Raw genomic sequence first — 12,199 nt, 5'->3', positions numbered from 1 at the left:
GTACGTACATTATTTATTTTATATACACTCTATATTCCTTATTTATGACATCATTACCATAACTATTTCAATATTGAAACTTCATTTTTCTTTTCAATATAAATATCATTTTTAAAGTATTTGTTTTATACTACCATAAAATTTAAAGTTACCTATATATCAGAACACCAAGAGTCAACTATATTTTTAAAAATATGGAAAAAACAAAAAAAAAAACATTTTATTGTGATGAAAGGGTAACTTAGTGATATGCAACTATTTATTTTCCTTTTTTTATTTTTAAGTTATTATTTGAATGAGTTTAACATATCTTACTTTTTTTTTTACTTTTTACCCCAGTGTAGTACTGTTTATTTTACACCTAGCAGAATTTGTTTTACTATGGGTTTGACCTATCCCTTTTTTTTTTTTACTACTATCGTGTAATGGAACCCATCTTTCACTAACGGGCAAAAACAAAAGGAAAAATAAATAAAAAGTGAAAAGCAGAAAGTAAAATTAGCTGATTACTAAAATGGTATAACAGTAATGAACTTTTAAAAAAAAATTGTTGGTGTGACTCAAAATATCGCGGCTCGTGATACGATAAATTGCTAATTTTAATTATTTAAAAAAAAAAACTCACTTGTTCTTGGACCTGATTACAAATGAAACAAACAAGTTAGTTGCAGGTTTTAATCAAACTAAACACAATTTTTATAGTATATTTTTATTAAATAAACTTTTTATTATATATATAAAGTAGTTTTAAAAGTTTGTGTTTGAGATAATCTCTCTGGTTTGTTTGGTTCTTGTTTCTTCTGTACACATCATTTACTAAAGAGAAGATAGATAATTATTATTATTATAGTAGTCTTGTCCGTACCTGATTATAACTTCTCTCTCTCTCTCTACTTCTTCTTCTACGATCTGATCGGCCATTAAAGCTTCTTTTTTTTTTTTCACCCTTCACTATGATACCTCTTTTGAAGTGAGAAACCAAATAAAAAGACGAAACTTTACTGTTTCCTCTGCCTAATTTAAAACCACAAATCTCTCTCTTTCTCTTTCTCTTTCTCTTTCACTTCGCTTTCTCTATTTCCCCTGAAACGGTTCTTGTCTCTCTCTCTCTCTCTCTGTTTCGTCTTCCTCTGTTTTTTTGAATCCTTTCAAGTTCTTGTCTTATTAATAAAGGATTGATCTTTCTTCTGAGGGGATAACATAACTTCGTCTCCTTCGATTGAATTTTGAAGATGGAGCAAGAGAAAAGCTTGGATCCACAACTATGGCATGCTTGTGCAGGATCAATGGTTCAAATCCCTTCAGTTAACTCAACTGTTTTTTACTTCGCTCAAGGCCACACAGAACACGCTCACGCTCCTCCTGATTTCCACGCGCCGCGCGTACCTCCTCTCATCCTCTGCCGCGTCGTCTCCGTCAAGTTCCTCGCCGACTCTGAGACAGACGAAGTTTTCGCCAAAATCACACTTTTGCCATTACCTGGAAACAACGACTTGGATCTAGACAACAACAACGACGCCGTTTTGGGTCTTACTCCTTCTTCTTCTTCTGACGGTAACGCTAACGTTAACGAGAAACCGGCGTCGTTCGCTAAAACGTTAACGCAGTCCGACGCTAACAACGGCGGCGGTTTCTCCGTTCCTCGTTACTGCGCCGAGACTATTTTCCCTCGGCTTGATTACACGGCGGAGCCGCCGGTTCAAACCGTGATTGCTAAAGATATCCACGGCGAGACTTGGAAATTCCGGCATATCTACAGAGGTACGCCTCGCCGTCATCTCTTAACCACCGGCTGGAGCACGTTCGTTAACCAGAAGAAACTAATCGCCGGCGATTCCATCGTTTTCCTCCGTTCTGAATCCGGCGACCTCTGCGTCGGAATCCGTCGCGCCAAACGAGGCGGACTCGGATCTAACGGTTTAGGATCCGACAGTCCTTACCCCGGATTCTCCGGTTTCCTCCGTGACGACGAGACAACAACAACAACGACGAAGTTAATGATGATGAAACGCAACGGAGGAAACGACGGAAACGCTGCGTCTGCGGCTGCGGCGACTGCGGGGAGGGTAAGAGTGGAAGCAGTGGCGGAAGCGGTGGCGCGTGCAGCGTGTGGACAAGCGTTTGAGGTTGTTTACTACCCACGCGCTAGCACGCCGGAGTTTTGTGTCAAAGCAGCTGATGTGAGATCAGCAATGAGGATAAGATGGTGTAGTGGTATGCGTTTTAAAATGGCGTTTGAAACTGAGGATTCTTCAAGAATCAGTTGGTTCATGGGTACTGTCTCAGCTGTTCAAGTCGCTGATCCCATTCGCTGGCCTAATTCACCTTGGCGTCTCCTCCAGGTTAGTTTAGTTTAAGTCACCTCAAAGTCTCTCTCTTCCTTTTNTTTTTTTTTTTTTTTTTTTTTTTTTTAACAAGAATCATCGTTTTAAGTGTTTTGTGTGGTGATATTGGTTTTATAGGTAGCGTGGGACGAACCTGATTTGTTACAAAATGTGAAACGGGTTAGCCCGTGGTTAGTCGAATTGGTATCGAACATGCCTGCGATCCATTTATCTCCTTTCTCGCCGAGGAAGAAGATTAGGATTCCGCAGCCGTTCGAGTTCCCATTCGACGGTACCAAATTCCCAATATTCTCCCCGGGTGGCGAATCCATGTGTTATCTGTCAAACGACAACAACAACAACAACAACAACAACAATGCTCCTGCAGGGATACAGGGAGCCAGGCAAGCTCAACAACTCTTCGGATCACCATCTCCGTCTTTGTTGTCTGATCTCAATCTTAGTAGTTACTCCGGTAACAAGTTACAGTCTACAGCGATGTTTTTATCCGGTTTTAACCCGAGGCATCATTACGATAATTTAGTGTCCCGTCAGGGTAGGGGGGATACAGAGAATAGTAATAATATTTCGTGTTCTTTAACTATGGGGAATCCTGCTATGGTTCATCAGGATAAGAAGAAGTCTGGTGGTGGTTCGGTTAAGACTCATCAGTTTTTGTTGTTCGGTCAACCTATTTTAACCGAACAGCAAGTTATGAACCGGAAACGGTCTTTGGAAGAAGAGGCGCAAGTGCGAGAGGAGAAAGGTTCGGTGGCTCGTGGGTTAACATGCAATTATGCTTTCCAGGGACTTGAAACGGGTCATTGTAAAGTTTTCATGGAATCTGAGGATGTTGGACGCACGCTTGATCTCTCGGTTATTGGCTCGTACCAAGAATTGTACCGGAAATTAGCCGACATGTTTCGTATCGAAGAGAGGTCGGATTTGTTGACTCATGTTGTGTACCGGGACGCAAATGGTGTTATAAAACGCATTGGAGATGAACCTTTCAGGTAAAAGAATCTCAAAGAACTCGTTTCAGTTAACGGTTAGTTTTCTATTTTTTCCTCATTGATTGAAATAGCCGGTTTTTGAAATGCAGTGATTTCATGAGAGCTACTAAAAGGCTAACGATCAAGATGGATATTGGTGGCGACAACGTGAGAAAGTAAGTCTTTTTTTTAAGCATATTTGGGTTGTGTTTATGTACCGATTGGAATACTGATTTCGGTTTGGTTTTTCGTAGGACGTGGATAACCGGAATCAGGAATGGTGAAAATGGTATAGACGCTTCAACAAAGACCGGTCCGCTCAGCATCTTCGCTTAAAGCATTGAAGAAGCAGTGGCCTTTGAACCTAAACGAAATTTTATTTTCTGTCTTTTTATTCTCTCTCTTTTTTTTTTTTTTTTCTTTTTTAAATCCGTTTTGTTGGTCTTTTGTGTGTAACAAACTATTTCCAAGTTTAAAGAAATTCCTCTAATTGGTATTTGAATTTATTTGTTTGGGTTGTAAAATTGTAGTATATGATAATCAAAGAACCTGCCATTACCATATCATTTGTTTGAAGAAAAGACTATTATTATTATGAGTAAAATATGTGAAATACGGTTCACTTCTACGAATGAGATGTTAAGCTTGTTTAATGGAAATTATTTTCTATTGAATTGGGTTTTGTAGCTAACTTTATTTTTGATATAATTGTTGGAAAAAATTTTGTCTTGTTAGGTAACTCTTTTTTTTTGTGTGCTAGCTAATGTTAGCAAAAATTATTGTTTCAAAAGCTTCCCTATTGGTTATTTATATATTATTTTCTCCGTTTCAATATAAGCATCAAATTTTCACACAAATTAAAAAGTAATTAAACATTAAACTTTATTCTTTATTAATACTATATATAAATATATATTATATATTTTCATTGATCAATACATTAAATATTATGAAATAAAATTTAAATTTTAAAATTGAAAATAATATTTATTATGAAAATAAGAAAATAATATTATTTTAAAATATTGGAGTTCTTTGTTCGGTTGAAAAAAATATATTGTTTTACAAATTTTGTGTGCAAAAGAACATCCACCCAAGAAATTTGACTAAGATATTTTAACGCAAATTTCTTGCAAAAAATAAACAGATTAAACATAATTATTAATTGTACATGGGATCTACATGAATTTCATAATTTGGTCTCCTCCCTCAGTCCTCCATATTTAATTAGTTCAATGAATAGCAGAGGAAGATCTATTAAATATTCGGTTTAAGATAGCTTCAATTGTACTTAAAGTTAGTTGCTTTGTAAATGGGTTAACCACACATATTTTATTCAACAGTGTCACACACACACGTACGTTTATACTTTATACAACTCTCTCTCTCCCGATAACAAGATATTGAATCTTTAAACATCGACACAAACAGTAAAAAGGCATAAAATTTACAGTATAAAATGTTTCATGGACTAATGTTTTTGTTATTTTTACTCAAAGTTTTCTTGGAAACTATTTACAAAATTATATCATTGAAATCTATCTTTTCTTAAGTTCATACTATTATTTCCAAATCTTGATGGATGGCGAACCATAATGTATGTACTCTTCTTGTTTTGATCGTTATTAGTATTTGTTAAATCTCAATTTGACGAGACAACATAATTAGGAAAAATTAAAGAAAGGATTTGGGGATCTGAAATGCGGAAAACATGACAGCAAAAACTTGACTGTCTCGGTGAAGTTGTCGAAAAAGTCAAAGGAAAAGTCATCAGTTCGAAACTGAAGAACACAACATAATTTTTAGCCACTAGGGGTCCCTCACATGACGCTGTCCTAGGTTCATCTCACGTGCGGTCCCATTTCTGCCGCCGTTTTGGTGCTTGTGCCACCTTATAAATTAAAAAAAAACAGTTATTTGAGAATAATTCATAAAATACAGAAAGTGTCCTGTATTTATACTGTCTATATCTTTGTGAGTTCTCACGATTTTTCAAAGAACTTGAGAAGAGTCGTTGGGTAATGTTCACTGGCAAGCAATGGAAAAACATAGCTAGATTACTTACGCGGCTGAAAACATATAATATGGCATAAAAAATGGACTATATAATTGGAAAAATATAAGTTTGACATTCTTATATAATCATTTTTGGTTTCCCTTGAATGAAAAGTACCTTTTCCACTTTCTGAATATCAAATGGTATTGTTTTTTCTTTTTTTTCTTTTTCCACGGTAGGTATTTTATATTTTATATTCATATACATATATTCGTCAAATTGTATATATGTTCGTGTGTGTTTATTGTTTAAAATAAATTGAAAAAAAATATTTCTAGTGACGAAAAAAAACACAAGCGAGTTTAAAGCGTTTACCCTTCATATACGAAATATGTGGGTCAAATTAGATCCTTAAATTCAGACATATAACTTAAAATAGATATATTTGAATAAGAGATACATCTAACTAATCTTATATATATAACACTACCTTTTGTTGAGGTTAAACACAAACAAACAAAAAAACTCACTTTATTCATTTACTTTTAAGTTTAAAACATATCAGTTTATAATTATATCATCCATGATGAAGAAACCAATCCAACTTTCATTCACCGTTATGATTATCTTCACCATTCTTGTGCTAGGTTTGTATATTTATACTCATTTTTCTATATTAATTACATTTACTTTGTAGAAGAAAATATATGCAAGTATCATATTCACTCTTTGAAACAGCAGTAAATTATTGTATGTTTCAAACTTCATAGTTCATACCGCCTAGTCAGAATATGCTCAGACTGATCAGTTGATGTTTTAGACATTTTTATTAATATATCTCCATGAAAATTAACGGATAAATTTCATTTCAAATACACAAATTAATACTATTTTTATGTTTTATGCATATTATTGTAACAGGAGTGGTGGCAAATGAGGGGCTAGAAAAGAAAAATCAATGTCATGAAGTTCTAAAGCAATCCAATTGTGTTACCGCAGAGTGTGAGTCTATGTGTGTGAAGAAGAGGTCGAAAGGAGCGGGTTATTGCAGCCCTTCTAAGAAGTGTTTATGTTATTATCACTGCCCTTAATGATTTTCATTTACAGTAATAAGAGATTTATAATAAAGTAGTAGAATAAGAAGTCGGGGTTATAGCCTAACGACTGTTATAGTTGTCTCTATCAAATAATTTTGTATTTTCAAGTATGCTAATTATAACAATAATAATATCTTTATGATAAGAATACTTTTGAGTGAGTAAAAATTGTTATTGTATTACATATACCCAATAGAAAAGAAGATTATACGTATAAAAATTTGCTTACATTGTTTTAGTTTTATTTCATATAATATCCAAAAAATTATGTATTTTATGTACATATGATTAACAAGAAAAATAACGACAAAAATGAGCAATGATATTTAAAGAAGTCAATGGTCAAAACATATATGGAGAATAAAGATGAAAAAGAAATAAATTAGCGAAAAAGACAACAAATGGCGAAGCTTTTCAAAGCAAACAAAACAAGTTCCCTTATTTTGCTCTCTTGTTTTTTTCAGTACCAATCCGATTGCCGTGGGATCTGTTTTGGTTTTTACTTCAACTCGATCGTTGGAATGATCCAAAGTTTAATTTATATATGTATCAATATTTTTCGAAAAGGTAATTTAGTTCTGTGTGATATAAATATATATGCCTTATTCTAGTTAGGCTTATCCATTTATTTAATTTAACAGAAAATGACAAAACAAATGAACTACTATATGTTTTTGAATTCTAGTTTTGAAACATTCAATCTTTAGATTTCTGAAACCAGTATATTTTAGGAACACACAAGCGGTTTATATATGTATATATGATCTTAAATTGTATCTTAATGTTGACAAAAAAAAAGAAGGAAGAAACAATATTTGAATAAAAAATACAGATGGATGTTAAGAATACGGATGTACATAACTTATCTCTGGTGAAGAAAAGACTAAAAGACCTAAACAAAGCTCTAATTCACAATTGTAGGGATAGCAAAGAGAACATTTTACAGATAAATCATGCGATATTACATGGAAAAATATTAAGTATATAATTAACATTTTCATAGTGTTTTTCTTAATTAACATTTTTATGGTTGATTTTTTTCTTGGGCCAATTTGCCCAATAAACAAATTCAATAATATAATTAAAAATATAGTATATTATTTGAAAAATAGAATAATAGTATTAGGAGTAAAGAGAATTCTATTTTAAAGTTTGATGTTGTGGTGGTTGGTGGTGATGATTGCCGACGACTGGAGGGGGTGGTGATTGGAGGTGGTTGCCGCTGGAGATAGTAGTCGCCGAAGAAGATGGTCGGAAGTAGTGGTCGTCAGATGTGGCCAAAGGTGGTGGCTGGCAGAGATGGCTGGAGGTGGTGGTCGGTGAAGATGGTCAGAACCGGTGGCCAGAGATAGTAGTGGTGAAAGAGAAAAGTGTTAGTAGAAGCGTTAGTTATATAAAATAGGAAAAAAGATGCTTAGCTACATGAAGTGTCGAAGAATGCATGGTCACACATGCCAAGTATACTATTGTATAATCAACTACATGAAGTATATGTATTACATGACCACATGCATGAACTATATGATATTATGCGGTTAGCACCATAAATATATAATCCAGTACACCGGTTGACTGACTCCGGCGAAGACCGATGTTGACTCCGGCGTTACCAACACTGAAAAAAAAATATATTTTTTAAAATTTAAAATAATAAATTATTATACTAAATCAATTATGGTTTTTCATAAATAAAAGACATATTCTATTCAATATCCAAATATTTTTTATATATCTCTAATATATTCATTCTTATAATTAGTTACTTTTTATTTTTCAAGCTAAAGTAAATAGTTAAATAAAATCATTTATTATTATTTTCAAGATAGAAAATTTCATTTATAATTATTTTCAAAATATAAAATCATTTATAATTATTTTCAAGATATAAAAATCATTTATAATTATTTTTAAGATATATATATATATACATATATATATATATACATATATATATATATATATATATATAATCTGATAATCAGATTATTTAAATGCTACAAAATCAATAAAATCAAATTCAACTACTTTAATTAGAAAATAATATGCAAAAGATTGAGTATATGACTCTTTACTCTAAATTTTTCATGGTAAATGTTATACAAAATTTTAGATACTCATTACTTTAAAATTTACATACTCAAAATAATATATAAACAACAACAACAAAATTCACAATATTTACTTTTAATATATAAAAGATAAAGATACAAAAAAATATTTTAGCAAAACAATATATTTGATTTAAGGTTATGTTTGCAAAAGGGTATATAATAAGAGTATTTTTGCAAATGCCTTATATTATATCTTGAAAATAATTATCAGTGATTTTTATTTACTATTAGTTTAGCTTTAAAATTGAAAATTAACTAAGTATAAGAATGTTAAATTAATTTTTAGAATTTTTTTTAAGGTTTGGATTCTCTATTTTAAATATATGATATAGTTTTAAGGAGTTAGGATTTAGTATTCGGAGTTTAAAGCTTAGAATTTAGTTATTTAATATATAGAAAACGAGTATTTTTGAAAATAGACAACATAAAAAGGTATTTTTGAAAAATGATATAGGAAAAGAGGTATTTTTGAAAATCTTCCAAGAATGAATACATTAAAAATATATAAAAATATTTAGATATTGAATATAATATTTTTAATTAATAAAAACCATAAATGATTAAATATAGTAATTTTTTCATTTTTATTTTTAATTTTATAATTTTTTTTGGTCAATACCGGAGTCAACACCAGTTTTCACTGAAATTAATCAGTCAGTGTACCAAATTGTATGTCTATAATGTTGAACACATGACATTATATAGTTTATACATGTGAACATGTAATACATTTACTTCGTGTAGTTGAGTGTATAATAGTATATTTGCTATGTGTGACCATGTAGCTAGCCATCTTTTTCTTAATTATTATATAAAATATATATAATAGAATTTTTTTATGCTGATAACGACTAGTGGATGAATTATAAAGTTTTTTTTTTATTATACATTGCAATTCTCTCTTTTTCTTTATGGTTGATTAAATCTATGGTTAAGTGTAAACATTACACGTATGACGTTTCGTGATTTTGGATATAGATAGAGCATAGAGGTGTCAAGTAATCATGTAGTTATAACTAGATAATTTTGTGACTAATGAGCTTGAAATTATTGATGAATAATAAAAATTAGAAGATATAAATTTAATATGAAGGTTGTAGTTTGCTGATCTAAAGAACGTAAAGAATATATAATAAAATCTTATATAGCTCCTTGATCATGAAGATTTTTGCAAATATCTTTTTCTTCAATTGTAAGTTTTTGAAAAGTTTATAGTTTATCATTTTTGTGGCGGTTCTTAGGGTCTAAAAGAGGAAGACATGATACATTATATCATCCATTACATAGCTCGATAGGTACAGTTAGTTAGGCAGAACTGGTTTTTCTTTTCTTTCACAATAAACAAATGTGAGAAGTTTGTTTAAAAACTAGTTACATGTTTCACGTACACATTAAAATCATGATTAATGATTCATTAGTTGGTTAAGGTCCCGATAGATCAGATAGTCCAAAATAGTTAAATTAGACATTGAAAACTAAAACAGTTGAATGAGTCAAAAAATGTAGAGACATAGGTTAGCGAACCTAGCAAAAACGCTGTTAATGACAATGTTAGTTGTTTATTTAATTTAAGCAAAGTGTAGACAGAAAGAAAGCACTCGCACAAGATCCAAGACCCAATTAAATATAGTATGATGTACCAAAACGAAAAGAAAAAAAAACATTATGAGTCTTTGTCAATAACCTCAAATTCACCAACCATATAAATTAAATTAACCAAGATGATTCGGTTGGTGTCACGATCCGTTTTTGTGACATCTTCTATTTTTCATATTTTTATTACACGTTAATTATGTGGATAAAAAATCAGAAATTTATTAATTTATTTATCTCCTACATTATAACAATTCACAAATACTTATCTAATTTTTAACGTAAAAAAACTAAATACAAGAAAATATGAGAGTGATGGTGATATAATTAACGAAATTAGTGTAGTTCATAAGATATACAGTCAAACCTTTATAAATTAATACTCGGTAAATTAATACTCTCTGTAAATTAATAAATTTCTTCAGTTCCAAGTTGGAACCAGTGTAATTTTGGACATAATTCGATAATATAATAAAATAATAATTTTTTTGAAAATCCTTTATAAATATATAGTCCCAAGAATAGTATAAATTAATAATTATATAAAATTATCAAAATACATGTATATATATGAACATTAAATTTTGTTAGACCTCATTTCTAATATTTTGACTATATCAAAAACTTTTAATTTTCTCTTCAAAACATGAGAATTGTTGTTTTCCTTGTAATTGATTATATATAACAATTAAATTTTAGTTTTAAATTTTTTTTATAAAAAATTACCAAATATGGACAATGTTTCTATAAATAATAATTATTAATTTAACGATAAAATAAAACCTCTATAATTTAATAAATTTATGTAGTCCCAACATTATTGATTTATAGAGGTTTTACTGTAAGAGTAAAAATTTTGTTTAAAAAAAAAAAAAAAGAGAGAGCGAAAGTGACAGAGATCTTCGATAACGTTGCACAGACGTCGCGTTCGTGCGGTAGGACCCAACAAGACACGTGTGTTGTTTTGTTCGGAGCGGTCTTGTTGTTAAGTTGACGTGGCTGTTACGTGTGTTTAAGCGTGAATGTCTCCCTCCCCCAAGTTATTATGCCACGTGTATGGTTTATTTCTATCGTCACTCCCGTGTGAATCGATCGGTCTAGATTCATTCCTTTTTAACAACATGAGTTTCTCTCTCTTCTCTCCCTCCAATTTTTTAGAGAGAGAAACTCGACATCGGACTTCTTTTCCGATGGTATCCGTCCAACACCAGATCTGGTTTGAATCATAATCTAGTGGAGATGCATTTATTAAAAGGATTAATAATGTGAAGAGTAACGTCGTAAAAGTTTTGTCAACAATAAATATGAATACAAATTTATATTTTTCTCTTTTTTATTTATAAAACTAAAACTAATTAAAATTTAAATTAAACCACCATAGTTTAACTATTTTGCATTGACATATATTATTATTCCGTTATTTTTTATGGCAGTACAAACATGAAAGTCAGTTTTAAGGTTTTAAAGTGTTAGTAAAATCATTTTAAAGGTTCGAAGTGTTAGTAAAATTATTTTTAAAGGTTTATAGTGTTAGTGAAATTCTGTCGTGGATTAAAATACTACTCAGTGACATTTTAAGGTTTAAAATGTGATTTTCTCATTGAAAAAATATTAAAAAATCTTTAATTTAAATATTTCAGAATAGTTGATTAGGTATATCCGTATATGGCTATATGCTATTATTATGTTCGTATGTAATTAATTTTGTTACTATATGATGTCAAAAGATCTTTAACGAAAGATCTTTAACATTTTTGATTTAGTTTATTGTGTTGCTACTTTTAAGGAACTTGTATATTGGATTAATAATCGGGAAAAATGTCGTAAAAATCCCCAACTTTCAAATTTGGGATGTTTTAATCACCAACTTTCAAAATGCCATTTTAATCACAAACTTTTCCTTGACTTGGTCATAAAATAGCAAATTTTTGTTGACCAAGCTGTTTTAGGCACGTCGTTTATTCTCTGTTAAAGATCTCAAAAACAGAGTAAAATTATATGTTATCTGCTACCGTTTTGCATAAACGACCATGTTTTTGACGCTAAAAACAACATTTTTTACCAAATTGAAAAAACTAAATTCCCA

General features: G+C 30.9%; 2 protein-coding genes across 3 annotated transcripts; both read left to right on the top strand.

Moving 5' to 3' along the window:
• On the top strand, positions 895 to 3,879 carry LOC104786880 (auxin response factor 10). 2 transcript variants are annotated; one of them, XM_019245924.1, is made up of 5 exons: positions 895 to 2,342; positions 2,463 to 3,112; positions 3,143 to 3,337; positions 3,427 to 3,492; positions 3,571 to 3,879. In XM_019245924.1, exons 1-5 carry the CDS (start codon positions 1,233 to 1,235, stop codon positions 3,650 to 3,652), a joined length of 2,103 nt encoding a protein of 700 aa, XP_019101469.1. In that variant the 5' UTR covers positions 895 to 1,232; the 3' UTR covers positions 3,653 to 3,879. The 2 variants fall into 2 exon arrangements, with proteins under 2 accessions (XP_019101469.1, XP_010510635.1); XM_010512333.2 differs by having other exon boundaries at positions 898 to 2,342; positions 2,463 to 3,337.
• LOC104786879 (defensin-like protein 149) lies at positions 5,828 to 6,554 on the top strand. The gene is made up of 2 exons (XM_010512332.1): positions 5,828 to 5,959; positions 6,234 to 6,554. The coding sequence occupies exons 1-2, from the start codon at positions 5,896 to 5,898 to the stop codon at positions 6,401 to 6,403; spliced, it is 234 nt and encodes a 77-aa protein (XP_010510634.1). The 5' UTR covers positions 5,828 to 5,895; the 3' UTR covers positions 6,404 to 6,554.

The sequence above is a fragment of the Camelina sativa genome, chromosome 5 (genome assembly GCF_000633955.1).
Source record: "Camelina sativa cultivar DH55 chromosome 5, Cs, whole genome shotgun sequence".
In the NCBI taxonomy this organism is placed as follows: domain Eukaryota; kingdom Viridiplantae; phylum Streptophyta; class Magnoliopsida; order Brassicales; family Brassicaceae; genus Camelina; species Camelina sativa.
This window is presented reverse-complemented; position numbering and strand designations above follow the sequence as displayed.